At 45.8% G+C, this 14,952-nt stretch overlaps 1 protein-coding gene across 1 annotated transcript in view; it reads right to left on the bottom strand.

Moving 5' to 3' along the window:
* Nucleotides 1-13,524, bottom strand: part of T265_11526 (hypothetical protein) — a gene marked incomplete at both ends in the record, with an annotated part of 33,403 nt that extends 19,879 nt beyond the window's left edge. The window contains 7 exons of the mRNA XM_009178204.1: nt 3,647-3,983; nt 4,062-4,367; nt 6,572-6,613; nt 7,387-7,857; nt 7,948-8,178; nt 11,749-12,069; nt 13,369-13,524. Coding sequence (XP_009176468.1) covers nt 3,647-3,983; nt 4,062-4,367; nt 6,572-6,613; nt 7,387-7,857; nt 7,948-8,178; nt 11,749-12,069; nt 13,369-13,524 — 1,864 coding nt within the window. The remainder of the gene's footprint in view (nt 1-3,646; nt 3,984-4,061; nt 4,368-6,571; nt 6,614-7,386; nt 7,858-7,947; nt 8,179-11,748; nt 12,070-13,368) is intronic.
* Nucleotides 13,525-14,952: the final 1,428 nt, after the last annotated feature.

Genomic DNA, 14,952 nt, shown 5'->3' with positions numbered 1-14,952 from the left:
ACTGATACAGCTGCCCAGGTAAACAAATTTGTCTACTACCTCAATCGGTTCATCCGCAAGCATGAGGCTAGGGTTCGATCCCACCCAATCTTGCAGCAGCACTTTACACTTTGCGGGTGTGAAGCGCATACCAAACCGCGAGGCAGAGTTATTTAGATTATTTAGTTTTGTTTGCATTGCCACGGGGTCAGATCCAAGAAGAGCTATGTCGTCTGCGTACTCGATGTCTGTGATTGGAGGTCCAGGGAGAACTTCGACCCCATAGGCATTAGAGGCTGGTAGTGAGTCTTCTATGATCGTATCAATGATGAAGTTGAAGAGGAAGCAATTAAATTCCATTCTGGACTCCCGGTTTCGACGTTCCGTCAGGTCTACGTGGTCTTTCTAGAGGATGAGTTGGTGAGCGCCAGTTAAAATGATCATCATTTTTTAGCCATAGTTCAAGACGTCTTTGCGAAGGATCTGTAGTACCTCCATTTCCAGAGATTGTTTCACTAAAACCTTCCCTCTTCGGACGAGTTGGTTAGATTGACTGGAATGAGGCGTAGCTGTTTTCGGTTGCGATAACTTTCTCCACATCCCGAGCCTCCTATATCCAACACTGCTTTCCATCAGTCGTAAGGCTCTTTACTGTGTGGCGTTTAAGGAAGCGGTGCACGCCATCATGATTGCTTGTTGCTGATATGGTTTTTCTGGCATCTGCTGACCGTGGCGAGGTACACACATTGTACAAGCCTCAGAATGGTTCCCTTCAAGTTTTCTCGACAATCCTGTGTCGAAGTTCGAGAGAGCTCAGTGATTGGGGCACAAAATTACTGACCAGAAAGCCAATGGTTCGAACCCAACATCTGCGTCTCGACTGGTCCCGTCTGGCTTGGATAAATTGGCAGTATCTCAGCCCTGGTTCATCATTCGGTGATATGACAGCTATCCACCGAAAGGGTGTTGCAGCTAAACGGTTAGTATCACTATCATGGAAGTTCGCTATTAGGAATAGATTGCCACATGATTTCTAGTTCGTGGCCTCTAGATAACACGACATGGTCGGTTGCGCCAAAGTTGGGACTGATTAGAAACGGTTAAATTTCAACACATAATTGAAGGAGTCATTCTTAATTATCTGTGCCGTGAGTATCAACCCCGAATCGGCCGCTAAGATGGGTTTCTTCCGCACTTAGTCAGCCGACCTTGGCATTTACATAAGTTGTCAGGATCACAATATCTGCACTTCTTGCTGACTGATACGACCATCAAAAATCTCGATAGAAGCTATCTTTCTCAGCCTCCAAAATGCTGTCACATATATGCTGGCAAAAAAAAACAAGTACCGTTTATCATGTCGAAGTGCGGTGATCTTGATCGAACCTAACAGCGCACAAACGACTGTTTTCTAAAATCCAGTCTTGGAGCTAAGCACAGATCTCATGCTATAGGCACCACGGACTATTGCATCAGGATCACTGGACATTTGAAGAGTTAAGTGCGCAAAATCTGGACTCATTCCTGGCAGTTTGAGGTGCATGACCGAGCACGGATTTTCTATGAGTGTTTGAGACACAACATACATCGATCCGAAGAGAGAACAAGGTTTGAGAAAGAAGAGAATGGAATTATCGAATTCGAAACAGAGTAAAGATGTTGAAAAACGTTAAAGCAGGAAGCTCAGATTCCGGAAAATAACCCCGTAATGTTCAAAACTTACTGGGAACCGCCAGTTCCCACGAAATGGTATCAGGATGGCCACTGAGTCTTCGGGCCACATACATTAACTGCTGATTTGATACTCAAGCAGCCAGTCAGGAAATAGTGACGACACTCGATTGCTCAGAAGACGAACCCAACCAGAGAGCCTTGATTCAAGAGAAAAAGTGTGCTTCAAGTACCGCGATACGTCCCGTAATTTTGCACCCACTTAACCTTAGTGTGTTCTTGCTGTATGTCTTTTTCCGTCACTTGGGTTTTGGGGTCGGGGGTTGCAGCCAACTATACTTAAAAGAAGAATTAGTTTGGCGTGCTTTACCAGACAGGAGTTTAAATATAGATCAACGGTCGGGGGTTGACAGCAAATAAAACTTCGGTGAGGGACGTAAGTCAAAAGTTTGGTGAATGAACTGCGGTCGCTCGGGCTGAAGAAGGGGCATGGTTGATTAATTGGAACTTGAGCCTTTGACTCGGAAGCCTGACCCACAAGAAATTAGGAGAAGGGAAGATCTTTTTCGAGAATCCTTCCCTTAACCTCCTACTCAAAAGTTCGAACCACGGGGCAACGGTTGTTAGGGCTTTAACCGAGGACACTGCTCGAATCTGATGACCCAGTATTCTGGCCTAGTAGGCTACAGCGTGCTCGCATAGTACAAGGACGCAGAAACACCTCACTCCTGATTCTACTGAAAACATCAGATACTTTTCGGGTTGCATCGGGCTCTCGGTTAGTTTAAACTGTAAATTCGACCGTACTGGATTTTCGTCAGTCAACCGTTGAGGAATCGAGGTAGGCAGATTTGGGGATGGCCTTGGGGAAAGGCAACATCGCTGCCTCCATAGACATGAAAATTATCGTTGCCTTGGGAAAGACCCTACTGTCAGTGTGTCTAATCAATAATATGTCTGATAATCAACCATGTTACGGATGTTAACCATACTTTAAAAACCATACGGACGCAAGCAGAAGTGGGAAAATCAACCACACAACCGCTCACTGACGATGTTCCCTCTCATATGGTGGAAAAGAAATCGTTCAGCTGTAGCACCCTTTCGGTGCCTAACTGCGATGCCACCAGAAAGAAGCACGAGGGCTGAGATACTGTCAGGTTGCCCAAGCCTAGACAGGGGAAGTCGAGAGGCAGAGGTCGGGTTCGAACCACGGACCTTCCGGTCAGTAAATTCACGCTCTTACCACTGAGCCACCTCTCATGGTGACAAGGTCTTCTAGCCAATTACCAAATTCGGCGAGCTGCTAATTGATCAACAACGGAAGAAACACCTTACTGCTCACTCATTTTATTAAAGTTTTACCTCTAAACCGTCCATCATATGATTTCTCGTCTTCTCCTGTCAAACTGTCTTTCTGACATGAACGGACCTCAGTGAACACAATTTCAGTCAGAGTAGCCCACAAGATATATGCAGCACTGAGGCCTGGTCACCTGGACAAGGTGACAACTTGAGTTCGGGACAGATTGTCCTGCCAGCCTGAAAGGTCCTATTTCAAACGACTATATGCTAAAACAAGTATAGACATCCTATGCATCCTATGCCGGGTAGCGAATTCTTGCAAGCGGGTTCCAAAAATGCAGAAATCTCGATGGCCGAATAAGCTCAAGATAGCTGGGTGGCTAAGGCGCGAACTTACTGGCCAGGAAGTTCGCGGTTTGAATTCGACCCGGCATCTCAAATTCTCCCGTCTAGACAGTATTACAGCCGTCGTGCTTCCTTCAGGCGGCATGGCAGCTAGCCACGGACGAAGTGTGCTATAGCTGGACAACGAATACAGTGGCCAAGCAAGTGTACAAACTTAAGTCAATAGAAGGTGTCGCGTTCGCTGTTAAAAGACAATCAAGACCAGCTGTTTTACACGAACTCGAAATTTGGAATGGAGCATCAATTCACTTGCCTTGTGCCGTTGGGATGTCTACAATCGGATAACCAGCCTGAGCAAGTGACGAACTTTCACCGAAGTGAGCACCCTCAGATGTAGCTTGAGTCTGTTCAGCTTGGGACTGACAACCGCGTTCCTGTATGGTTGTTTCCACATGCTCGTCATCAGAATCTTGCATAGAGGAGCCACGCTGCAGTCCAGGACGAAGAGGGCGGTCTGGCGGACGGGTGGTTGCTGCCTCCTGACCCAATTCCAGGGACGGGAGGTCCAGAGGGCGCTTACCAATAGCATGAGGGTGTCTAGTAGTACGATTTGAGTCGGTTTCGTCACTGGGAGAGAACTCTCTACCGAAATGCAGTGGATCCGGCATCCAGTTCAAGGCGGTCTAGAGTGAAACGAAAGAAAGTCATTTAGTCAGAATGATGAACAGGACAGTCTAGGTAGGGATTAATTGTCTACTCACTCGAATCATGGCTTCGTGACGTTCAACTTGGTCTTTATAGTGCTGTAACCCACCGATATGCGGTTGTGTCGTCTGTCTGGAGAAAGGATGCGAAGGAAGCCTATGTGAGCTCTCGCCTTGGTTCATTCCTTGATCCTTCGTGTTAGCCTGATTTGTTTCGGTGCCTGAATGGGGAATGTGAGATTGAGGTGCGAGTGGAGAGCCAGTCAATTGGACAGTATGTCTGCGTACTGCGTTGCTGATTGGAACAGCTGCTACCAGTGGGCTGACCACACCAAGCTGGAGTAGCAAAGCGTCTTCATCAGCCTGATTGTTGTTGAAGGGACGGAGCGAAATTTATAATGGAAAATACTGTGTGGGCGTGAGGCGATTAAAAAGATGAGCAACACCAAATTCACATTTATTATTTGAAAAAGGCACAAGCAACATTTATTCCATAAAAGGGACAAGCTTCCGCGCAAAACCGCATAAGCAATACAAAGAGAAGAAAATCCAGTGAAGTTTACTCATCCATGTAAATGAGGACAAAAATAATCTAACTGACAAATACTTCTTAGCATTTAAAAGGTGGCCCGTACCGATTGATTAATAAGCCTTCCATGAATTTCAGCGGATTGCACTGCGTTAGGACTGAGGAGAGAGCGCACTTAACAATTGACAATGGATCGACCAATTTTCAGCAAGGTCTTTTCAAGTCATACAAAAGTTAAGAGAGCAGTATTTAACAATATTTGAATAGTATGTTCAGACTGGTGGAAGGTCTTCTGTTCAGTAGATCGGCCGGCAGACCTCCCTTAAACGGGAGAACAAAGTTTTCCCGGCAGCAACACTCCGAACCTGGTTCACCAGCAATCGTTTATGCCCTTTTAATCTCAAGGATAGAGTGCCTGTCCACGCCCATTCTCTCATTCTCTTGCTGCTGTGCAGCGGAATACATCGGACGCACGACTAGGCAACTCGGCCAAAGAATGAAGGAACACAATCCACCCTGGCTAGCTTCTGGAACTAGGAGGACGATAACCAGCTCCGTAGTACAACATTTAGCTGACACTGCACACAACGTGATACCCAGCCAAAGTTTCCGCATTGTTTACAAGGCGCCGGCTAACCAACCCAGATCAGTACAGCAGCGCACAATTGCAGTGGCTGAAGCCATCGCCATACGACATCGGGACCCGATCCTCCGTCGGCAAAAACGCTTTGTTCGTGTGCTGTACTTACCATGGTCCAACTCACCTCCCCTCATACATTCACCTTGTGCTGAACACACAACTACAGCACCCCGCGCTGACTAGCTCAAGTGGTGACTTGAACTAATCGTTCTTTGATAGGTAGCCAATGTCGTCTCACTCGATTTCTTGTCCATTTACATCATACTCATTCAAATATGCTCTATTAACCTTTGCAATTGTATGGCTTGAAAAGACCTTACCGAAAGCGTTCGTCAACCCATCTGTGTTCTTATTATAAATGGGAATTTTCGAAAGATTGACCGATTGTTTGTCCAGTGTCCACCTCTTCAACCACCAAAGAACGGGATGCTCCGGACTCCTCGCTTCAAGGTTTCTGTCCGTTTGTCCCGCACAAAAATTTACCGCAACTGCGGGTGAAGTGATCGACACAGTGTGTGATGAGACAACAGGTGGAATTGTTCGCCTGTCACGATGAGTGTGATCTATAGAAGCGAACGCATGTTCTCTTCAGTACGGTTTGTGAGAATGTAGATCTTGAATGGCGGCGTCAGGGAGAACCATCATGTTCAACACGGGTCAGTGTACCTTGCACTCGGAAGTGCGTATTTGGAACACAATCGTACGTTGCAGTCGTACGATCTCGATTGCAGACTTCTGCCAGACCTAAATAGAAGTTTATTGGCGTCGATTGGTGTTGGGTCGAACAGTTGTTTGGGTCTTGTTCCCGGGAAAGCAGCACTTACTTGTTGGTCACTCGCATCGTATCACGCTTGTCGCCCACTTTTTCCAAAGATCTGCCCTTTTGAGGACTTATGAGAATCAAGCTAGTCTAGTTTTGTAGCTCTCCGAAAAACTGCGACTAACTCGCTTACACCGCCTAATTTGCTGGTTGTCGTTAGAATCTATTCAGAAAACCAACGACGGTGTTTAATTTTGGAACCCCACAGACTGGTCAGTAAAGTGATTCGACGCTGGACCAGGCTTGGAACCAATGTGTTGCAGTTAAACACATGTAAAGAGCTCCAGAAGGGAAACGATAGCAAACGGATAGCGCATCGAAAGAATCTCGACGCGCACAGACCTTCTAATAATTCGTTCGAAAATCCAAATAGCAACTGACAGTACAAACTCCATCGACACTAGCAAGTCAAGAGACGGTAGAGTCGCAGATATCCTCATCCTGGAGATCTGTGGTTGCACCAGCAATATACCCACATACCACTCTGCCAAGATGGTAGGGAACCGCACACACACACACACACTATTGAAAAAAAGTTCGTTGTGTTGCAGTTTGGAAAAAGAGCGGATTAAACTCACCTTTAGAATGAAGAGCGCCACATTCAATTCGACGCATCCAGGCTGTCATGGGAGGGGTAAATAATGGAGAACGTCGGATGACAAAGCCATAACTACGACCATTTTTTCTTCTAGGAAATGCACAAAGCAAGGCAATGGAAAACGTGGTAAGATAAGCACCTGGGCCAAGTATGGTAGTCTTCTGATGGCGAGCCAGCCATAACATGACACCGAAGTTCCAGACAACATGAACTGGGAGAGGAGATCTAAATCATCCACTTCATTTTAGATAAATTCATAGTGTGACTTGGGAAGTTCGTCATACATTACCATTCATGTGTGTTTGGCTGAAGGGACTTCAGCGTTGGGTTAATTGGTCCTCCACATGATACACCCGGGGATCTGTCCCGTCAGCCGTGGTCAGTGGTGGAATGAGAACTTAACGGACCGAGTGTATGAGGTGGATTTCCCGAACAAACAACCACAATAAGTGTTCCGCTAGATTGCTCTCCACAGCCTTCTTGTGGCCTTGCAGGCCACAAAAAGGTAGGCAAAGATTGGACGTGCATTCTTGAACCGAATTCTCAGGAATACTTGGAGCTGACTCGTCCACCTGCAAGAGGTAGCTGGGGACTGACTGTTGCCCCATCTACCCTTAGCCTACTTCGGTCCAATCACCGGCAGTCTGAAGCGAGAGGACCAGTAGTGGGCGCCTTACAAATCAAGTCAGACTGATGATTACAGGTCAAATTACATAATTTCTCAGCAATGAAGTCCTGTCTGATGAGCGGCATGAGCCAAACTGTATCTAGGTCAACGGATACCATTGCACGAACCTGAGATTGACTGTACCAGTCTTTTGCTCTGTCATGCAACGCAGATGACGAACCAATAGAAGGCGAGTGGGAGGTCGCTGTACCAGTAGTTGAAACCAGGTTATCTGTCACGGTGCCAGATTCAGCCGTTTCATTTTCCGCCTCAGCCATTGCCTCGTCAATCACATCAGGAACCGTGGCTAGCTGGACGCCGTGACGAATAGTACTGGTCTCACTCAATTCAATGGATGCCCCACTAGTATTGTGGCTGAGCATCGCCGGACAGTTTATTCCCACAGGACTGGAACTGATGGATGATGAGCGCCGACCAAGAAGCCCGCTACTCCGACGTCGAAGTTTTGGGGCGTAAACAGCGTCGTTGACCGCCTGACAAAGATGCGGATTTCGACTAAAACGGCGGATTTTTTCCACCAATAGCTGGTAAGCAGCGTGGAATCGATCACATTTGTTCTGTAGGGTAGATGTTCGTACCTGAGGGGTACAGAAAGGATGGGGCTCAAACCAAGTAGAGGAAAGGAAAATCGAACTGACTGAGACTGAATATGGGTTTCGGACAATTACCTGGGATTCATCAAATCCCACTCCGATGGCAAGAGCTCGAAGAACTCCAGCATCTAGTCGACGTTCGGCGCGTTCCACCTGCTCGAATTTGACCAACTCACTGTGTTCTGGGTACTGACGGCGGAAAATTTCGTCGAAATGCCGTTCTTTCGCCTTTTCTTCAAATTTTATCATCGTGGCCTGATAGTGTGCAACATTGGGGGAGGCTTGCATCCAAGGCATGCTGATAATCTGATGGGACGAATGAGCCAAGTTAAGAAAGTACCGAATCACAGAGCTCTATAGAAAAGACAAGGAGGCTGAAACAAAACTGAATGTTGCTTCAACCGTCTTGACTGGCAGCCATTCAATTTACAATTTGACCCATCGCAATCAACTTAGAGAATACAGCGCTTTGGTGGTTCAGATCCGAAAAATTCATGATTTATCGATTACTGTGTTCGGTCATCAACCATCATTGAGGTCGCCATCTGGTCACGTGACATTTGACGGCCCTTGCACGAAGTTTGACCATTTTTGTCAAATACATTTGTAGCTGAGCGGCTTGAGAACCATGTGTACAGTCGTTTGGAGTGATGAGTAATAGGCATTACGGAGGTTTTGGGTTGGACCGAACCTGCTGCCTGAACACACTACGTCTGTTTTGCGAAATTTATCTTCGTCCAAGTAATTGATCAACACTGCCATGCACGGCTCACTTATTCATGATACCGCAAATAGTAGGAAGTGGACGGTGTTTTGGCATTCGAGAGAAATGGTTAAAGCCGTAAAATCGACCTTTTGTCATCCAGTCATACAGCGCACATGAATTATTTTCTCAGAAACACCTTCGATGCTGTTAACAAAATCCCATCAATACACCGAGCAACTAAGCCTGATTTCCATGGAAATTTTAAAGTCAAAACGTAGCGTACTTGAATAAGATATAATAATCCAACGTTTTCGGTGTCGTGCGCAGCCTTTTCTAAAGATTCTTAGAGCCAATCAGTGTTTTTTCGGCCCATGTAACAATATGGTGCTGACGGTAGTTTCGTAAACACAACCGCCGGTGTAACGGTGATACTACTGGTGGGGAAGGCATGCGAGTAGTACGTTTTCTTCTTATAACTTTGCTTTGAGTCTCTTGAAAAGGAAAATCTATTATGGGATTTGTGGAATCGCCTTGTAGCATTTGCTCGGATTTGAGCAACACTCAATGAATATCCAGGAAAGTTCAGGAAGACGCGTTCAAGAGAAGGTGGATGTTCAGTTTTCGTCATGAAGATGCATATGAGAGTTTTGCTTCCATATCCAATAGTCTATAACTGGTCAGTCGGCATTCTCTAATATATAACTCCGCAGCGAAGGCCTTCTTCCTTTCACCGGTAGACAAGATGGTGACGTGTCGACAACCTAGATAGCAAAAATCAACTTGTATGACAAAAATTACAAAGGAAGAGAGGTTTTATTCGATATATCACTCTGTGGACCAGATTACTGAGCACTGACCACCCCTGCCGATCAGCTGGGACATTTGTGAGTAACAGTCAGATATGATCATTATGATTTCTGACCAGCTAACACTTGTTGACCCACATGACGTACAGTCTGTCAATCAGAATACGCATACAGGTAGGTACAGTATATGAATGTCTTAAAACTGGAGTGACGGAGAGGAAAATACCACTTCAAAGTCTAAATCAATTTTTTTCTCGGACTAGACCATAAATCCCCGTGGTGAGGAGCTAAAAACGTGAAACAAGGAGCATATGGATTCATAGGAAAATATAATAATAGATAATCGTTCAGCTGTAACACCCTTTCGATGCCTAACTGCGATGCCACCAGAAAGAAGCACGAGGGCTGGGATACTGCCAGGTTGCCCAGGGGAAGTCAAGAGGCGGAGGTCGGATTCGAACCACAGACCTTCCGGTCAGTAAATCTGCGCTGTAACCACTGGGCCACCTTGCCTCGCCCGCAAGTTCATAGGACCCTACTCTAACCGATATGTAACTCATCATAGGGCTGCTGCCGCTGAAGAATAGAGTTCAAATAGGAGCGGTAGACTAAACACAATTTTCGTTGCACGAGATACACCTGGGATGTTCTAGGCGCAAACCCGCACGGGGGCCACCTTGCCCACAACTTCATAGGAGCCTACTCTAAGCAACATGTAACTCATCATAGGGCTGCTGCCACTGAAGAATGGAGTTCAAACAGGAGGGGTAGACTAAACACAACTTTCGTTGCACGAGATACACGGATATGACAGTTGGGATGTTCTAGGCGCAAACCCGCACGGGGCTTGCGAGCATTCTTATGAAATTGCGGCCCACAAACTCAGTAGTTGCATGCCTTAGATAGTGTACTCTTCAGACTTGCAAAAGTCACCGGTATTTCATAGTTGCTGGTGAGAGCACACCTGGGAAAAGGATTTACGGTTGATTCGAAACGGTTAAACATTCACTAGTGGCAGTTGGTCTGTTCGCCGAGCACGGCAATTGGCTTGTAAGTGTTTCGTCCCAATGCCAATTGCCAAGCTGGGTGAACAGATCAACTGCCATCTGATTAACCAACAGTAAACGCACCCGAGCTACAAACATTTCGACCCATCGGTCAAACATTTAGTTCACCAAGTTCATCAGAAATGCACAAAGACATCTATCTATACTTTTGAAGCATAGTTTCAGCTCTGTCACCATCGCGCCTCGCTGCTTGTTTCAGAAACACTGACTAGTTAGGTTCCCCGAGCATTGGCGTAGATGGATAAATATGTACCACACTGACCAAGCTTATTAGTGCACCAACGTTGGTACCATTAACACGACAACTATGTGGTCATTTTCGACAGCAGATTGCAACTCAACACTTTTATTAGGTCCACACAAAAACAGTTTAAAACATAGGCAATTTTGCAGTAAGGGTCATGCAGAGTAGTCCAGAAACCAGTGGTTCCGTAAAAAGGCGGATATCGGCTGAATCCAAGCTCATCCCCAACAGGTACTTTGGGACCCAGAGTTTTTTTCAACGATCCCGTGGAAATAAGTGAAAAAATACTCGTAGAAGTTTGGGATGACCTATCTGGTACCGGTTAGTTCCAACAAGTACGCCTTTTTCGGTGTGTTCACGAAGATACGAAAGGGCCTTCTAGTTTATTGCAAACACGTGTTGTGGTCAGAACTGACGGCAGTCAGTCACAGTAAGGTGGAAAACCTTGCTGTTGCTCTAATGCTAACGCAGGGCTCATACGATTTACGGCTACCGATTGATTAGACTGCCCCTTGAGTTTCATGCGCACAATCAGCTGACATTCTCACAGCGGACAAGGTATTCAAAAGAATGCGTGCCGAAATAATACGTTCTAACTCCAAAAGCCTGACAATGCCTCTGACAAAACGTTTCCAGATATTGTTATGGCCTCAACAGCGACGTGCGCAGCACCGTAGGCTGCGTGATGGACGTTTCGGAACACAGACGGTGGTAAGCAGCTGGTCAAGGACTGACCGAGTAGACTGCTTTGCAACAAGGTATCGACTTGCGAGTATATTTGAATTCGTAACAAGCAAAACCGTTCTGATATGGGAACAGAATAGTATTTTTTACGTTTGCACTTTGCCACTTTCTTTTTGGCCCAATTGTTACAGAGAATTTCAAAATGTTGGTGACGTTGCACGTCAACTAATTGACAGTTTTTAGTGGAATCCGCAAAGTCTACAAACAGGTCCAAGAATACGCAGAGGGTCTGGGATGGATAACAGTCAAATCCCAAGAAAAAACGGAATCGTAATAGCGGTGAGGAAACACGATCGTAGATAACCTCACTTGCTTTAACTTGAATCGACGTGCTGGATCCACCTGAAGCATGCAACGAATGACTTGCTCACAAGCGGTTGATAGGAAGAACGGGAAACGGACCAAGCCTCGTAAAACCTGAGTACGAATGTCACCGAGCGATTCACCGGGGAATGGAAATGATCCGCAGACGAGTATGTATAGAATCACCCCGAGGCTCTGCAGCGCGGTAAGTTGGGGAGTGGAAAATATGCAGTGCCAGAACAGACAGTGGCGTTCATTCAGAAGACAATACAGAAAAGAAAAGGTTAGATATGAGCGCTCAATACGGGATGTCATCAGATGTGTAAACTAGAATGTCTGACAGTGATGAGAGACTGATGTAAAGAAGTGATGTCTCAGTGAAACTGCGTCATTGCTACAGGTCTTAAAGAATAACAAGACAACCCCCCCCCCAGATAAGAAACACATCGTCGAAAACAACGTCTTGATGGATCTCAACAGCTTTGCATTGGGCGAAAAAAACCGCTGAGCATAAAAGTCCCCAACTAAGAAACAAAATGGAGGGATAAACAGCAGTGACTGTTCCCGTCATTGTTCAGTTGCGAATCCGCTTTGCAAGCAAAATCATCCAACCATTGAGCAGAACCATCTCGCTTCTGCGCAGTAAGCCTCGGTCCCAAACATATGTTTTCTCATTAGAAAAGGTAAAAGTTGAGGGGTCCTACGCCAAAACAAGCCGAGAAATGGCAGATGATTGTAACAGTGAGGTTGAAATGCACCTCGGAAATCCTCTGCTGCAAGAAGTTTGAAGAGACTTCCGCTCTGCTCGAAGGTTTCGGACCTTAGCGATGTGATGTGGAGCAAGGCAATGGAAAACTACGGATGTATTGGTTGTTAGCCTTGTTTCGATGCCGAGAATCTAGTAAACAAAACTAGAAGGTAAGCTCCAGAACAGACGCAGTTCACGCATCGGAGGGCATCCGTCGGGAGCTAAAATAGAATATTTACCGGTAATTCCTCAAAAATTCTCGAATTAATATCTCAGTTACTCAAGGATTTTCAAAATGACAAGCGAGGTTGGATGGTTAGAAAATTGCAGCTTATGATGGTTGGGTTGAAAAGCTTCACAGAGGTTAACAATTGGCGTAAAAGTTGAGTAGCGCAGCTGAATTGATGTCGCAGATGACTGGCGTAAGTGCAGAGCGGAACTGCTTTCAGCATAAAACGCAATGGTTACTTTGTGTGGGTATCTGGTCAAAGTAGTCACTTGTCCGCATTGGAAAGCAACCGATTCGCTAGCTCACGTGACGAATGAAGGTCTCCTGAACTTATTAGTTTATTTTTAGAGCAAAACTATGGAAACGTGTTTTTGTTATAAAAAAACTTTTGCAACGATCACGTGCTGTCCCTCTGTACCTTCCTGATCAGTTCCAACATGAACCAAAAAGCCTGGTAGCTGAACTATTCTGAATCTAACATAATCGTGACCACAAGAATTGAGCCCATGTTCTAGTTATTCCGGAGTCCTTCGCGATGACCAATCAGATAAAACATTCTGACTGTTCACAAGTAGTCAAAAGAGTATGTGGCTGGTTACACAATGAACCACATATACTGACTGTCTTTGGTATGAGGTGAACCACTTACTTTCGAAGGGTCCCTTGCCTGTTTGATTCGTTGGTAAACCCTCTGATGTCGCAGGAAAAGTATTCTCCAAACGGGACACTTTTCATCTATTGGTCGTGACAGTACCAACCAATTGCTGAATCTGAAGCGCCGACAAGCCGTGCGCAGCGGTTTCATCCTTATTAAGAATCATTTCCGGTGCACATCTCACAAAACACCAGTAGAGAGTCTGGAACCCGCGTCTCCCGAATAGTAGTTGGAATACGGTACTTCTCGGCGTCGCTTAAGGATGAGATCTCCGTTAAAATCCCCAAACTCCCCTACACTAATAACGATTTGTATATAGATTAGAGGGTGGATAAAACTCACCTTCCATCTAAGAAGTCGCCATCCGAAGAATCAATAAACGAGTGTGACAACATTATGAGGATTTCGTGAGTGAACGATCAAACGGCGCTGTATCCTATCTAGGTGAGAGTTGATCGCACTGCTGATCAGCCGCTCGTGGCCGAACGGGTGTGGGTAGCCTTGGGGTGGCGGATGTGAAACTCCCTAATGAACTTTCGTGAGATGTGCACTAATGGTGATTCCCAATGGGTTTGGAACAACCGCACAGTGCTTCTTAGCTTTTCAGGACGGACTGGCTTCACTCACAGGAGGAAATCTACAGGAGTAACTAATATGTTACTATCTTTATCTTCAAATGACCAGTGATCTAAAAAAAACCTTCCTTCAAGTGACACGCAACCACGACGTACAGGTGCTTTTGCTTCACATTCAGAATAAAAACAAACCATACATTTCCACTGACTACACGCAATGAAAACTGTCACTGTTTCAGATTGATTTGTGACAGCTTCACGGTTTTCTAGATTTTCAAAAGCTGTCTTGATGATTCTAATTGGTTGAGTAATGACTCATGAGCAATTGATTCTATCGGGGGACCGGCTTTTCGCCTTCGAAGGATTCGAATGTTCATATTCCCTCGGAGTCAGAAACCACGGATCGCTCAAACTACGGATCAGTCACACAAATGAGCGTTCATTAGGCAGCTTACCGTGCTGTTTTGATGTGTTCCCTTGATTGGAAAAAACGAACACTACCGGTAAGCCCGCTTTTCCCAGTATGCCTCATGAATGGCCACAATACACAAAACACTGTGACCACGCCTGCCTAAGGTATCTCCCCTGCCAAGTTCATCAATCGTAGAAGAAGGTCACCAGCGAGGCCAAAATCGGTGTTGGAACGTGCTGTCGCGCTGTGCTCAGACAAGCACCAGCTGCCCTATGCTGGCTTCCCTTGCTTTTAAAGGGAAATCAATCCCTGTTGGAGTTAAAATTGCCATGATTCTCCGGCTCTTTTTTGAGAGGTCTCACATTTCACCCTTCAGCTCAAGGGTAAAATCCTTCGAACGGTCCCTTTGCGAGGAGAAAGAGCCATGTATTCTTGACTTGGACTAGCGGCGTAGCGTTTCATTTTTGCCTGAAGGAAGCGTCGTACTAGCAAGTGTTAAGTGAAAGATGAAGGTTTCACAGTCTTGTTTGATTTCGCATTCAGTCGGGCTCGAAGTGCGAAAAAGTCAGTGTTACTGTTTGATGTTTCCTA

Source organism: Opisthorchis viverrini (assembly GCF_000715545.1).
Source record: "Opisthorchis viverrini unplaced genomic scaffold opera_v5_515, whole genome shotgun sequence".
NCBI lineage: Eukaryota > Metazoa > Platyhelminthes > Trematoda > Opisthorchiida > Opisthorchiidae > Opisthorchis > Opisthorchis viverrini.
The sequence above is the reverse complement of the archived record's forward strand: the minus strand, read 5'-3'. Positions and strand labels throughout refer to the sequence as shown.